We start from the raw sequence: 15,010 nt of genomic DNA, 5'->3' as shown, positions 1-15,010 counted from the left end.
TCCCCAGTGCTAGCAGACCATGCTGGCTGTCAGTTGTTTAATAATGGTGGATAAATATACATTGCATGAGACATTGCTATTTTAATATATAATATTTTAACATCATTTTTCATGTAGCTTCTTGGCACCACTGCTATCTATTTCACCAGAGGCAAAGGTTAAAATTATGATTGGCCAAACATCTTCCAAAGTGGGGAGCAAAATCTTAAATAAAACATTTTTAGAGAGCTTCAGTTTCAGCTATAGAAGATTGGACTTTTTTTGGAGAATACATACAAACAACAAAAACTTTTTTTTCAATTGAGTGTATTAAATTTATTATGAAGTAATAAGCAGATGGGACTTATTTTGAACAACTTTTCTTTTGAACAAGTTTAGAAACATAATTTTTATATAAAACAAAATTCAACCATAAGAGAGTGTATATAGATAGGTGTGTGTGTGTGTGTGTAGGGCGTTGTTTATACATAAGTGTTGAAGTTGGAAATCCCTTGTTTTATTTTATTTTACTTTTTTTAGGTGCTGGTGAATCTGGGAAAAGTACAATTGTGAAGCAAATGAAGTAAGTGATTTCAAATACTAGATTTGTGTTTATGTTTAAGTAGACTTAACTTAAGGAAGTAAGTGTTTCTTTTTATCCTTTTGTCTCATTAGAATTATCCACGAAGCTGGTTATTCAGAAGAGGAATGTAAACAGTACAAAGCCGTGGTCTACAGTAACACTATCCAGTCGATCATTGCTATCATTAGGGCAATGGGGAGGTTGAAGATAGATTTTGATGACTCAGCTCGCGCGGTAAGTTACTAAATTCATTGGAGCAGCCCTGAGGAGTAAAAAGAGTATCTTACATATGATACCATACTACATCACCGATTTATCAGCTAGCCCAGGCCAGTCAAAAGGATCATAGTGAGTAAAGTGAGTCAGAAGCTTTAGAAATGAGGGAAATAAAAATACACAGGATTGTGTTATCTCTTTATAGCTAGAATACTTCCCTTATCCTTCAGATGATTGGGACAACTCAGTCATCACTGCAGAATTTTTGATGTAACACGTGATATCAGGTACCCTTGTATCTCCAAAATAATTTTTATTAGTTACTACTGAGTTTAATAAACTGTGTACACTGGCACTCTTCAGAATTTGTTTTTATAATTTGGAATGCTGAAGTGATTTAATTATTTGTATTCGTGCCCAGACTAAAAAGCATCTAATCTCATATAATGAAAACAGTTGAAAAGGCTGCCTATCTTTGGAATAAGAAAACATCAGCTCTTAGAAAACACGTGTCAGAATTTCACAGCTACACGAATAAGGACCTTACAAGACAAGCTCGTTCCACCCCTTGATTTTATCCGTAAAGAAACTGGCAACCATGAGATTTCATGACGGAAAGATTGCCGTCAGGTTGGTGGGGACCAAGGCCCTGTGTGGGTGCTTTCTCGTTTGGCCCATTGACTTGTTTCGACTTGATTGGAAGCAGGCCTGGTCCAGTCCGTTGGACTTGCATTTTCTTCTTTTCGACCAGGCCCTGTTTGCTTGCTTAATCTGTTTATTTAAAGTTTTAGTTTTTGGATGTTTTTTTTTTCTCATTGATTCCTTTTTTTAATGACCAATGTAAAACTTGACCTTCCCCCAAACCTTTATCTGAATCTCTAGCTTATTGTTTAATTTTTTAATAAAATAGGTGTATATTATTATTGTTATTACCGCTGTTACTTTTTTATAGCTGCTTTGTATTTTTATGTAATCAATATGTGTGACTGTGCTACCGCCTTATTACCATGAAGATTTTTTGTGTAGAGACTGTAACTCTTTGTCTTTTTTGTGTTTGCTAGATTTTTTAATTTCTTTTTGACATAGAGGCTCAATTCATGTGTAAGAGGAAAAAAGCAAATGATAGCAATATTAGAAAATTTACATTGGAGAAATCTGCAAAATAAACCTGTTTTATTTTTTAAGTTACTCTAAAATTTCTATGAAGTTACTGGGCCATGTTAATTTATTAAGCTTTTCCTTGCAGATGAAGGTGAAATAGATTAATGTAATGAAGTAAAGATTTTAAGCGGATTTCAAGATCATCTTTGCTAATAATTAACACCATTCTTCTATATTGCCTTTTCTGAAATGGATTTGATCATATCCAGACTTCTTTTTTCTTACCTACTATCCACCAATCTATAACTCATGCATTTATCATTTATTCATTCAACGATTGCTTTTTGACCTCATAGTCTTTAACAGACAAGAACCACCCTTACATAAAAGAAAGAATTGATGCAAATTAGACTTTACAACAACTCCAAATACTATAATTTAAACGTTTTACCAAATTCACATATATAGTATTCTGCATTCAGATCTTATATGTGATCATTAAAAAGGTTTTGTAGCCTCCTAGAAGGTGAGGGTCAGTGTAAGCAGTTTTTTATGAAGTCTTTTTACTTGCTTATTTTTCTTTCAAGGAACGTTGCCATTTTCTGCCTTATTTTCCCAGACTGGTTTTCTGTGCTTTGAAATCCACATGTGGACTTGCTTTGCTCCTTTGTCTCACTGGTGCTAGTTTGACCCACACTCTAGCTATAGGTAGTGACTGTTTTCTTCCAGCCTTCAGACTGTTACTCTTGTTTGCTTTAGCATTGTTATTAATTCCTTTGCACAGATGTCTTCTTGCCCTCTCATTGGTTTTGATTGCTCTACTCCATGTCTTGTATTGCCTTACCTCTAAATAAACTTAAAATTATTACGAGGCTCTTGGAATTGTGCTAAGGAATATAAAGATGAATGAAATGTGGCTGGACCTGAGGAAGGGACAGTGGAGCCTGGTGTTGAAACATCATAAGAGTTTTCTGGACAAAAACAAGGAAAAGACATTCTATGAACCAGAATATATTCGAAGTCTGAATATATTTCTATTTCTAGTATCATTTCATGAAAATATTGTCCCTGAGTTGAAGGACAAGCAGATATTTAATTTTGATAAGTATCACGGATTTGCTTTCAGAAGGAAAAAATGTGAATCATCTTTTCTAGCAACTGTGCATCAGTGTTTACCAGAGTCTCATCAACTTAGATATTATCAGCATTTTAATTTTTAACATCTCACAATTGAAAAATACAGTCTTCCCTTTTTATATTCCCTGATTTTGAGTGAAGGTAGAGAATCTTCTTGTCTTTTTCTGTTTCTTCTGTGAACTCCTTTTAGTATTCTTTACTCAATTCTGCTAAATTACTTGTCCTTTTCACATTAATTCTCTCAAAATATTAGAGATATTAACCCTTGTTTATATTTTGCAAATACTTTTGCTCAATATATTTCTCTTCTCTTTTGAAAACTTGTTACAGAACTCTTATATTCAATTCTGACTTATATGTTTGTGTCTTGTTAGATATTTTTCAACTTAAAACTATTTTTAAAACTACTCTTTATTTTCCTAGAATGTTTATAGTTTTATTTTTTAGATTTCTCTCTTCACCTACCTAGAAGTGGTATTTCTGTATTGGTAGGTAGTATATCAGCATATTTTACAAGCTGATCATCTCTTGCCTTACTCCATACCTCAGTGACTTGAAAATGCTACCTTTAGTATTAAGTTGGATATTTTTTTGGACTCTTGTTTTTTTCCCATTGATATAGTCTTTTTTTACGTAGGCACTTATTAAATGACTTAAGTTTGTAAGTTTGTTTCAGTATCGTAATAAGATAGACACATTTACCTTGGAGGATGTGAAGAATAATAACATAATGAACATCAAGCATTTAGCACATGCCTTGGTCATAGTAGGTGCTCAGTAAATGTTTGGTGTTGCTGTTGTTACTTATACTATCATTATATTAATATTATATGTGTTATATACTATTATTACATGTAATATTTTGCGACATATAATTATACATGTCATATATTATATACACTGCTATTATTATTGTCAGAATCACTGTTGCCTCATAGGATTAATTGGTTTTTGGTAGGGTAAGAGCACCCATCCCATTATCATTCTTTTACCAAAATAGCAAAGCTATTATGCATTTCTCCCACGGATGAACATTAGAATCAACTTAATTCTCTGCATCCCTGTTGAAACAAAACAAAGGAAAAAAGGCCTGTTGATATCTTGATTGGAATTATAACTTAGTATATAGGTTAATTTGGTGAGAACTGACTGAAAGATGTAAAATGTTAAGAGATGGGGACTAATTTGCTGTGGTTTGCTTCATATTTGGCAGTTACAGATTTGCAAAGCAGATTATACATTAGTTATTCAAAATGAGAGGAAACAAAATTGTTTTCAAGTCTGGCACAAGGCAAAATTTGTGCCGAACATCCTTTCAAAACTCTCTGAATGAGTGTAGTCAGTCTGTGGATGATAACATGTTGATAAATTAGATTGTTTCTAATGATGTGAGGTTAGGAAACAATTGTGTAGTGGCCTATTAGCATGTCTCAGGCACCACATCGCTTCAAATAGCACTGCTCAAAGCATGTCAGTAGCCCAGTCAGGCCATGAGCATGTCATGCACAAAGTGGGTGCAAAAATTCAGGATAAGCATTTAGACAGATTTATGTAACAACTGAAAGAATAATTTATGTATTAACTCTGATAATTTAAGAAAATGGACTTAATTTTCTGTCACTTATATTGTTTTTCTAATAGGATTTGTTAGGAGCTGAGATGGGAAAATGAAAATAAATGAAACACAAGACTTGTCCTTCATCACAGATAGTTTGAGAAGCAATCTCAAAGTATCTTGGAGTAACTTAGGCTGTAAGGAACAGACGACCTTGCCTTGAATTGTCTTAAACAGCTCCCTTTTCCCCCCAGGCCTTGGCATGCTCCTGCATAATGGCCACTTTTCTGTTTCTCCAGTTTCACAATTTATTTCATTAGTTACTTGCTATCTGTTTGCGAGATTGCTTTTGAGAAAGGTTGTTTCAGCTGACCTTCCTTGCAGCACTAGATAGAGTGCCTCTTCTTAGTGCTCTGGGCAGCCAAAATTTAGGGGTCTTACATTTTTAAAACATTGGCTAATTTTTTAGCAAATATGACCTCAATTTAATTTGCATTTTCAGTTTTTAGTGTAATTGTGCAGTTTTCTGTATGTTTGACTCTGTTTTATTTCTCTGTGTTAGTGTATTTTATCCCTTACATGATTCTTGGGGTCTTGGTGTTTTGATAATCTATTTGCTTGTTTGTATGTACATATGCATTCACCCTTTGTCCAATAATATAAATGTTCTCTCACACTTTGCTTATGGACTTTAATCCTATGGTTTTCTGTTTTTAAATGTTCCCCTGTTATTTCTTTCATTATATTTAAATTTAGAAGATCTTCCCTCAACAAGAGATTTACCAAATATTCATGCTATTTTAAAAGTTCTTTAGGGGAGTAAACTTTACCGTTGTTTCTTGCATTTGTTCTTTAATGAGTAATCCCCTGCTAATGTTTCTTATCAGCTTTATCATATTATGAGTTCAGATTTGGGATTTTTTTTTTTCCTATTGATCTGCATCAATACCATTGTTCTACATATTGTAGGCTTTTAATATCTGATCATTTTAGCCCTCCTTCCCCTGTTTCCTTCAAAATGTTCCCAGTTATTTCTCTGTGTTATTTTTCAAGGTGATTGTTTGAATTCATTTTGTACTCTGGCTTATGTTTGAGAACTAAGATGACATAGTTCTTGTTTGATTCTGAGACATATCAATTTACGTATGTGGCAAAGTGAGATTAATCTTCCTTTGAAATACATTATGTGCCTCCAGCACAGTGTTTTTCTATGTCCCCCAATTCATGCGTTGATTATCACATATCTCTATACCTCTTTTGACAACAGGTTCTGTTGTCTATACAAAGAACACTGAACTTGAAAATTAAAAAAGTACATACATCTGTAAGATTCATAAATGTATGCATAACAGTTATATTTGTGTAACACATTTGTCATAGTTTCCCTTCTTGGCATAATGAAGCTCATGCTCACTGCAATTTAGTCAAATTTTTTTGCTGTCTGCAATTTAGTTAAAATTAACTTAGAATATTTTATTTTTAGGCTCCCCCCTTCTAGGCGGTGCTATATAGAAAAAAGAAAAACAACTTCCTGTTTCTTTGTCTTGGTTATTTTTACACTGATAATGTGTGTTTTTAGAGAAAACAGTATTATACATTTATGTAATTTTTAAAGGAATTCTTTAATATCTGGGATTATAGCACCATAAGCCATGGAGTGGTGACTCCACTAAAAGTTCTCTCAGGATTTCCTTAAGGGTACACTAACTCATAAAAGCAGAAGAGCTGCCTTAAATTTATAGGAGTGATTATATACTATAGAAATGTGATAGGTTATATATATATATATGAGTAGTTCTCATATGTGGTTGAGTATTGTAGACTAATTGTTAATGAAATGTGAACTAAACCATTGAAGCAAAATATTTCCATATATAATATCAATTGTGACATCAATGTGTTATCCTTGTCGCCATAAATTCAGAGCTGTCACTGATTTTTTTTTAAGACTACTTAGTCTCTACTGTAGAAGAGCTTCCTGATGTTTTCTATTTAAACTCTTAATCTCATTCATACATCTGCTATATCACAAAAATCATGTGGCCTTTGCTTAAAAACTTGTTTCCCCCTCTTCCTTTCTTTGGATGGCTTGGATTGTTAAAAGTGTTCTTACGGGATTGAAATTTGCTCTTTGCCCTAAGAATTCTCCTTTTTCTGCTTATACCTAAACACAAGGTCTACTCTTTCTTACTTGGAACAATCCTTATTTAATATATGTCAGAAGACAGCCATCATGGCCCTCAATCTCTTCCCCATCCTGGGATACTCTTCCAAGTTCATATAACGTGTATGACAACTTCAAAATGCTGTCACTAAACTAAATACAGTATGCTAAGTGTTCCCTGACCAACAGTGGGAAGAAGGCCCTGTTCTGTGTCTCTTAGCACAATAGTATTTCTTACCTCCTTTCCCAGATCCTACACAGTTACATGACTTGGAAGTTAGATTCTGTAAATCATCTTATTTTCATTTAGTTCTTAGTGGTTGAAAACATAACTTTGCTACATACCAACAAAAGGAACTTTCTTTGATACTCACAAAAAATTGCCTGGCAGATAACATTTCTTCCTTTTTTAATACCACATAAGTACCTGGAAACTATTTCACTGACCCTAGCCCTTGTGACTAACTCCAGCCTTTTCTGTAGTTTTCACTGTCCTTGATCTACCCTCTGTCATCACTTATGTTTATCTTTCTAAATGTTCTCAAGTAATATTGTCATAGGTGAATTTTGTAAAGATCTCATTCCATGGCAAGATAGGGTCATTGTCATTATTCTGCAGTTTTAAAATTTATTCTGTCTTAGGCAATGGCTACTTACTAATTGTTGACAAATGTGTGTGATTAGGTGACTGATTAGCTGTGAAACTTTAAATAAGTTGCTTAACTTCTCTGTGCCTTGGGTTCTTTTTATACAACACAAAAAACTAGGTAGAATAATTTCTTAAGTACCTTCCTGCTTAAATTTATTACCATAAAGCTCACGTACAGACATGAGAATGTCCTGCTAATGACATGGAAGTGTGAATATTCTAATTAGTTTTTCAAGGTAAAAAGACTTGTTTTACATTTTGTGAAGGGACATTTTTGACTGCCAGAGAGAGTACAGTTTATAAATAACAGCTTCCAAAGTTTCTCATGTCTTTCCTTCAGGTTTCTTCCTAGAAAATTTAAATAGAATGTGGTCTTATGAACCATACCAGAGGGCACTGGTCTTTATCAAGAAATTTTACTGAAATTGAATAAATATATCATAATGAAAACACATTTAAATAGCTCACTTAAGTGAAATGCACTCTTCTAAAATTTAGATAATTTTTGATGTTTAATTAATACAAATGACCACATTTAGAAATGTCTTATATATTAGTAATTAATTTGGAAAAGTGAGTAATTGTTTCCTGGAATTAGGTAAATTGTGCTAAGGATGATTTGAAACCATGTTATGTTGGGGTTTATTAAGGATATTGTATACATGTTGCATGCATGCATTTCTCTTGTGATTTACTGCAAAGGGAAGCATATGCTTGAATATGTTCCTATGCTGAGAGACTTAATTATTTTCCATGATGCGTTCCATTGGAAAGCAAATGTTTCACAAACTGGCAGCAGAATGACTTTCTGTTGTCAGCTAGTACCCTCTGCTAGCCTGTGTCACCAGATGCTTCTCCTTTTGCTGTAATGTGTGCCATCACTTTATAAACATCTACTACAACAATTTGGAAAAATGCCCTTTAGAAAAACTGGGGATTATTTACCCACTTAACGTAAAGCTACAAGTCTCAGGCTAAAGAGAATCTCTATGAAGATAGCCACTTCACCTCTGCCCTGTCTGTGGATTAATATGTCATTCTCTGAAGGTCTAGAGTTATGTTATCTAGTCCTGGAGCTACTACCAACATGTAGCAACTGAGTATTTGAAATGTGTCTAGTCTGAATTGAGATGTGCTTGGCTGTATAAACACCAGATTTCAAAGACTAAGTGATTTTATATTGATTACATATTGAAATAATAATTATATAGGTTAAAGAAAATGTTATTTTTTTTTCTCTTTGTGGCTGTTAGAAATAGTGTGGTTGATTACCTGTCGATCAGAAATTATTTGTTGCCTCAAAACTTAAGGGAAATTTAGTTAACTTTATATTCAGTATTCCTTCATTTAAAATGTTTTGCATGCTGTTTTCTGTGCTCAGCAAGACTACTTCTACTCCAGTGCTGTGCTTATTTTGCTTCCAATGCCTGCCACACCTATCTCACCTTCAGGCCCATTATTTTAGTGTATATACACATTAAGATCCCCTGAAAATCTTAGATCTTTTTGTTATCGACTTCTCCCTTTTCTGACCTTATTTTGCTTCTATTAAGCGTATCAGAAAGCTAACATTTAATTATATCCCATCTTAAATAATCTCTACTGGTGTTAAGGTGTTTCTTAGATGAGAAACACTTTTGAAAGTGTGGGGCAAGGCATACATTCTTCAGTTTTCTCAGAAGTGGTCATCTTTAGTGCACAACACACTGGCAGTGGATCATTGGCTAATTATCCCCTCCTGAGCTGTTAGTCATTCTTCCAGCTTCCCAGGGCCTTGATAGCTGTTACTGATACCACAAAACAGACTCATGATTTAAGATTCTGCTCTTTTGGCTAAGCCAGTCTTTTTAAGGGTGCTTTAGCAAAATAAAAGTTAAGACACCAATAAAAAACATAAAGGAAATTCACTGTTATACCTTTTGTAATCTCGGATGTCCCCATTTGTACTTTCTATCTGTAATGTCTCCCTTTTTCCTTTTTAAAACAATGGCCTTTGACTGTTCAGGATGATGCCCGCCAGCTCTTCGTGCTTGCTGGAGCTGCTGAGGAAGGTTTTATGACCACAGAGCTTGCCGGAGTCATAACGAGATTGTGGACGGATGCTGGCGTGCAAGCCTGTTTCAGCAGATCACGAGAGTACCAGCTGAATGATTCTGCAGCCTAGTAAGTCCTCATAACCTCAGAACTAACCCATCATGAATGATCACTTGCAAGTCAGATATACGTCTGAGTCAAGTTTATTGCAGAACTGGCTGATACGTTCTTGTACAACTCGGGATATTCAGGGGATAGTATTTGAAAATGTTCCCTGCCATTTGTGTGTTTGTAGATAGCAGTGCTCTTCTTTACTTTGGGTTCAAAAGTATCTCAGATGAACACTTATGTGACTCTAACTGAAACCTGATATAGGACTGTTTCTAATATATTTCCAGGAAAATGATTGTAACTTCCCAGAGTTCACTGTGAATTAGGGTGTATCTCTAGTCAGCCTGGGACTGTCAAAGAGGTGGATAACTGATTTGGTTGGTTCTTTTCATTATATTAATGGTGCCTGAGAAGAGGTTTGTCCAGTGACAGTGACCTTGAGTGACTTGTACCCCACCAGTGATCCCAAGATATTTTCTCCCTGAGAAAAATTACTCTTGAAAATAGTTAATTGCATATACCCTATTGCATTAAATGTTGTTTACAGATATCTGAGTATGGGTTTTTGGAAGAAAAATCTGCCCTAACTTTTTAGGCAGTGACCCAGAAAATTGGTAAAGCAAATTGTGATTAAAACTTAGGTAGGGAGCTTTCTGCTTGGTGAATTATATAGAACTAAAACAGCAAGTATTTATTTCCATAATTTGGCACACGGGCTCACAACTGTCAGATAAGATTTAAGTAGCATGAATTGGTCTTAAAACATGTGCTATGTACTCATTTTACTTTCCAAGATTGTTCCATTTTCTTGACATTTATTTTGAAGTAATTAGATTTATATTTACACTGAGACTATTTGATTATTTTCTCTATTGCCCTTAACAGTGTAAATTTAGTAAGATCTTTTTTGTCTGTCATTCTGTCTCCATGGCCTGACCCATACTTGTCACTCAGTATTCCCATGTTTAATAATGAATGAATAAGCCAAACTTTAGAGAGCCTAGAAGAGAAATGAGAAAAACAAAATGAGAGTAAGAGCACATCTCTTAGGCCATAATACTTGCTTTGGCATCACCAGCACTTGCAAAAAGATCTAAAAGCGAATAACTTTTACGGTGGGAAGATTGCTCTGAGCTGAGCCCTGCAAGGGTAGCTGTTCAGTAATGAAGGGATGCTTCCCAGGGATGAGTGATTGAAGTCTGGGGGATTTCCTGGACCTCCCCAGTTTATTGACAAGACCCCCGCCCCCCCATGTCCTGTGCACAATGCTTGGACATGCATTGAGAAAAATGTCACTTTGGCTCCCCATTATTTCATTATTAGTAATTCTGACCTTAAAATGGCAATAATGGAGCTGTTTTTCAAGAATGAAGGAAGTCATAGAAATCTTTTTCAAGTGCATCTTGATTTGTGAGTTCTTGAGAGAGGATGCTGCCAAGTTGTCCATTAAGGCTATCCGGCCTCCAGTTTATACTCTAAATTTGTGACCATTTGAAATAATTGAAGTTTTTCATGATGTTATTTTTCTTTTCTGTCTTGTTGAAAAATAAATTGTGCATTATTTTTAGAGACTATTAGACCTATAATGATTTTAAGCAAAGAAACTTTATGAGTAATGAGAGCACATTTTAAATAAGAGTAGCTCAGTATTTCAAAACGACATTTAGTAAAATTTTGCCATGGCCTGTTTTGTTTGTTAAATCAGTTTTCTTATAATAATGTATAATGTTATATATATGGAATTAAAAACACAGATAAAGTTCTGAGTAATAATAAGATTTTTTAAATTCAGTAAAAACAATTCAGATAACTCAAGCTATCATGTCTCTCCATTTCTATTATCAATACCACGTAGACTTAACTAAGACATTTTTTATTACTACTTAAGTATTTGAAGAGCTTTACAATTCTCATCCCCACAAATCAAATATTTACTATGCTCCTTTTGTTTGTAAGACTGCATTCTAAATGACTAAGCAACAGTTTCAGAGGATAACTAATTAAAATTGCAAGAGTTGGTGCCTCTCTGTAATAAACCCAGGTGGGTCTTTGAAATCCTTGGTGCTTCAGTTCTGTTAGAAAGTACTGCAGTCAATCTCCCCACATCAGCTAACCTTAGGACTGATTCCAGACTTCTCATATCTGGTTATGCATAGCCCAGGGGCCTTACTTTCTGAGAAACCAGGTGTGAGACTATTCCCCCCTCCATAGTTTTACAGCTTCTCCTGATGTGGATGACATTTCCCTTTTATTTCACCCCATCATTCAGATTTCTACTTACATTCCTCACTATCTATGAATCCTTCTATAACCCCTCAGGTCACATTAATCTCTCCGTACCCGGGCTTTCTACTACATTATTTACTATATATTTTGCTGTATAATGTAACACAAAATAATTGTATGCTATGACTACACTACACTGGTCAGTGAGAAGTAAAATCCGAATACTGATTGAGCGAGCCGGTAGCTGCAGAGTGAAGAGTGATGGAGCATGTGTGGTATTTCCCTGTGCGTAACATAAGACTGGCTGACAGGGAGCAATATAGAATTCAACCTTTGGCCAGAGTTCTCACTATGTTCTCAGAAGTGAAAACTTTCTAAATCCTCATCAAGAAAGTATAAGAAAGAATTTTAAGAAATAAACTCATGGTTGCAGTTAGTTCAAGTGTTTTTAAAGAAGTTACTTCTTGGTTTTCTTTCCCACCAAGGAGAATTACCAATTACTGCCCATAAGAAACAAAGTACACAGGGTAGCATTTAAAAAATGTTAAAATAGTTCTGTGACTGGAGAAGTATAAACATTTTTAGTTCGGTGGGAGTTGTATAAGAAATAAACTTAAATTGGTTGTATTATATCATTTTACAGAAATGTAAACACATCCAGCCCTTGGCAGTTTGTAACATTGAATACATCAAAATGTTTTACTCTTTGATTTAGATGATTTTTATTGGCTGTATTAAGTTCTAACATATTGTTTTGTTTATTTTTTCAGCTATTTGAATGACTTGGACAGAATAGCACAACCAAATTATATCCCAACTCAACAAGATGTTCTCAGAACTAGAGTGAAAACTACAGGAATTGTTGAAACCCATTTTACTTTCAAGGATCTGCATTTTAAGTGAGTAAAAGCATGTGATTTATAGATTTAGATATAAAACACATATTTGGAAAAAGGCATAATAGTAAAAGTTTTTAATAATTTAGAATTGGAAATTACAAAAACCTTTTCTCAGATGATTAGGCAAAAGAATTTTTGAGTGAAAGGGGGCAAGAAACATTCTTAGGAGGAATAAATACTTAGCCATACAAATTCCTTTACCTATATTTTTGACAGTGTTTTAAAGTAAAAGTAGTTAAAGAGTTTTATTTATAAGTAAAAACTACTGCTCTAGTATTATATATTTGGGGGAAATGTTTCCATTTGTTTTTAGGTAAAAAAAATTTTACTGATAGAATATATTCTTATTTATAGAAATATTTTAAAAGAAGGGTAACTTGAAATTTTTCATGAAAATTTTCATTAATGCAAACGTTTAATTTACACTGTACTGAATATTATGAGCAGAGAATCACTGAATTGTAACCTTTAGAAATGGGAGAGATCTTGGGATTCATTTTGTCCAGTCTGCTCATTTTATAATGAGCCAGGCTCAGGGAAGTTCATTTCTCTTCCATGGTAATAAATAACAATTTTCAAAGTACGGGAAGAACTGTTAGGCCTTGCTTCAGTTAAATGTAATGCTTGGAAAGAGTAATGACAATAAAGCAAAATTTCTGAAAGCATCTTTTAAAAAGTTACTAGTCAAGATGAAAAAAAAAAAGCTCATCTCATATAGAAGCTCACTACTATAAGTTATGGGAAGCACAGTTAAATATATGCATCTTTACTTCTGATTCCTTCCATAAATATTTTAATTACATTTGTTGGTATCATTTGTCACTTACGTATCCCACATTCAGTGGTTCATGTAATTGAGTTTTCCAGAAAACTCAAACCAAATTTTCCATGACAGCTTCCCTTCAAAAAACAAATATTGCCCTTCTTTTTCTAAACAGAGATGTAGGTCATAATGAGTTCATCTGACCATATAACTTTGTGCTTTAATATACAGTATATGGTTTTGCATCTGCTTTTAATTGTTTTTTGTAATCAATATTTTCTAAGCTCTCAGTGGGCATTTTTTGTTGCTGGCATTCTCTCATATTGAAATCACTTATTTTGATCTGTTTACTACTTACAGAATATTAAATGACCAAACTCAGGAATAGTAAATACTAACGTTTTAAATAGTCTGCTATGTCTGATCTGAGAACTACTGTCATATTTACTTAAAATTATAAAATTTTAATTATAGGGAAGGTCCTGGTTATAGAATGAAGTGTCAAAGTTTTATTTTTTTAACCTAGTGCACTTCAGGTTATTTTTTTTTGCTTTTTATTTACTTTGTTTTTAAAGACTGTATATTTAATGCAAACTTAATTGTTATGTGCAGATAAAGGCTTTGTTCTCATCTGAGGAGAAAATGAAGGAAGTTGGGGTGGGTTAGCAAGTAAGGATTCTAAGCTTAGATCTCCTTATTTAGGTATCAGGATCCCTTAACAGAGAGTATGTCAGTCTTGGCCATTGGCAAAGATTTAAACATAAAATGAGTTGTTGCCTATAAAGAAAACATTCTAACGGTGAGAGCTCTCTAAATTGTAGAATATGGCAATGGTAAATATTAAGTCAATCTTTTGGTACTGAAGAATATCTAACTTTGTAAAATTCACTTTCAATCTTGGGTTCTGTTCCCTTTAAACCTTCACTTTCTAGGCCACACTGTTCACTTCCACCTGGGTTTCTCAAAGTTGTCATTTTACCACGAAGCGAGTACCTGGGCGTCAGTAAAGTTGTCTCTCACCATTAGCTTTCCCAGAAGTCCCTTTATCTTATTCTGTTTAGTCTCTTTGGTGAGGTGGAATTCCGCAAGATATATTTAGTTACTGTTTTCAGTTGCTGACTTAAACATAGGTTTGTCAACAACTTAAGATAAACTGTGTCTTATTTTAGATTTGAATTCTGTTAAATTACTACCATTGCAAACCTATGGCTCCAGCTTTGCTTTTTATATGTTAAAAGAGCCTAAGACAAATGAGGGCAAAAATATACTTAGAATAGTTTTGGGAACTCTTAACTGTATTTATCATTTTGTGGGTTTTATGTTGTAATTCATCATATGATCTTAACTGCTGATATAAAATTTCAGTTTCACTTATTTTGGGTTTGATTGGAATTAATGAATTCAAAATGAGGCAGTAGGCATAATTTAAGAATATATGTTATTCACCTCTGTGACTGGCCATTTGTGTAAAATGAATCGGTCATTTGCTTTTTTTCTACCATCCTCTTAATTTCTAAGTCTCACTTTTTAAAATCACCTTTAATGTCCATATTTCTAATCCAGCCTTATTTTAAAGGCAGTCTGGACTTTGTT

At 33.9% G+C, this 15,010-nt stretch overlaps 1 protein-coding gene across 2 annotated transcripts in view; it reads left to right on the top strand.

Annotated features, from left to right (window-relative positions):
* The window catches only part of GNAI1 (G protein subunit alpha i1), a 77,407-nt gene that overhangs the window by 50,663 nt on the left and 11,734 nt on the right, over positions 1-15,010 (top strand). For both annotated transcript variants that reach the window (XM_037021656.2, XM_073238935.1), the window contains exons 2-5: positions 520-562; positions 655-796; positions 9,390-9,547; positions 12,526-12,654. In XM_037021656.2, coding sequence (XP_036877551.1) covers positions 520-562; positions 655-796; positions 9,390-9,547; positions 12,526-12,654 — 472 coding nt within the window. The remainder of the gene's footprint in view (positions 1-519; positions 563-654; positions 797-9,389; positions 9,548-12,525; positions 12,655-15,010) is intronic.

Source organism: Manis javanica, chromosome 6 (genome assembly GCF_040802235.1).
Source record: "Manis javanica isolate MJ-LG chromosome 6, MJ_LKY, whole genome shotgun sequence".
NCBI lineage: Eukaryota > Metazoa > Chordata > Mammalia > Pholidota > Manidae > Manis > Manis javanica.
This window is presented reverse-complemented; position numbering and strand designations above follow the sequence as displayed.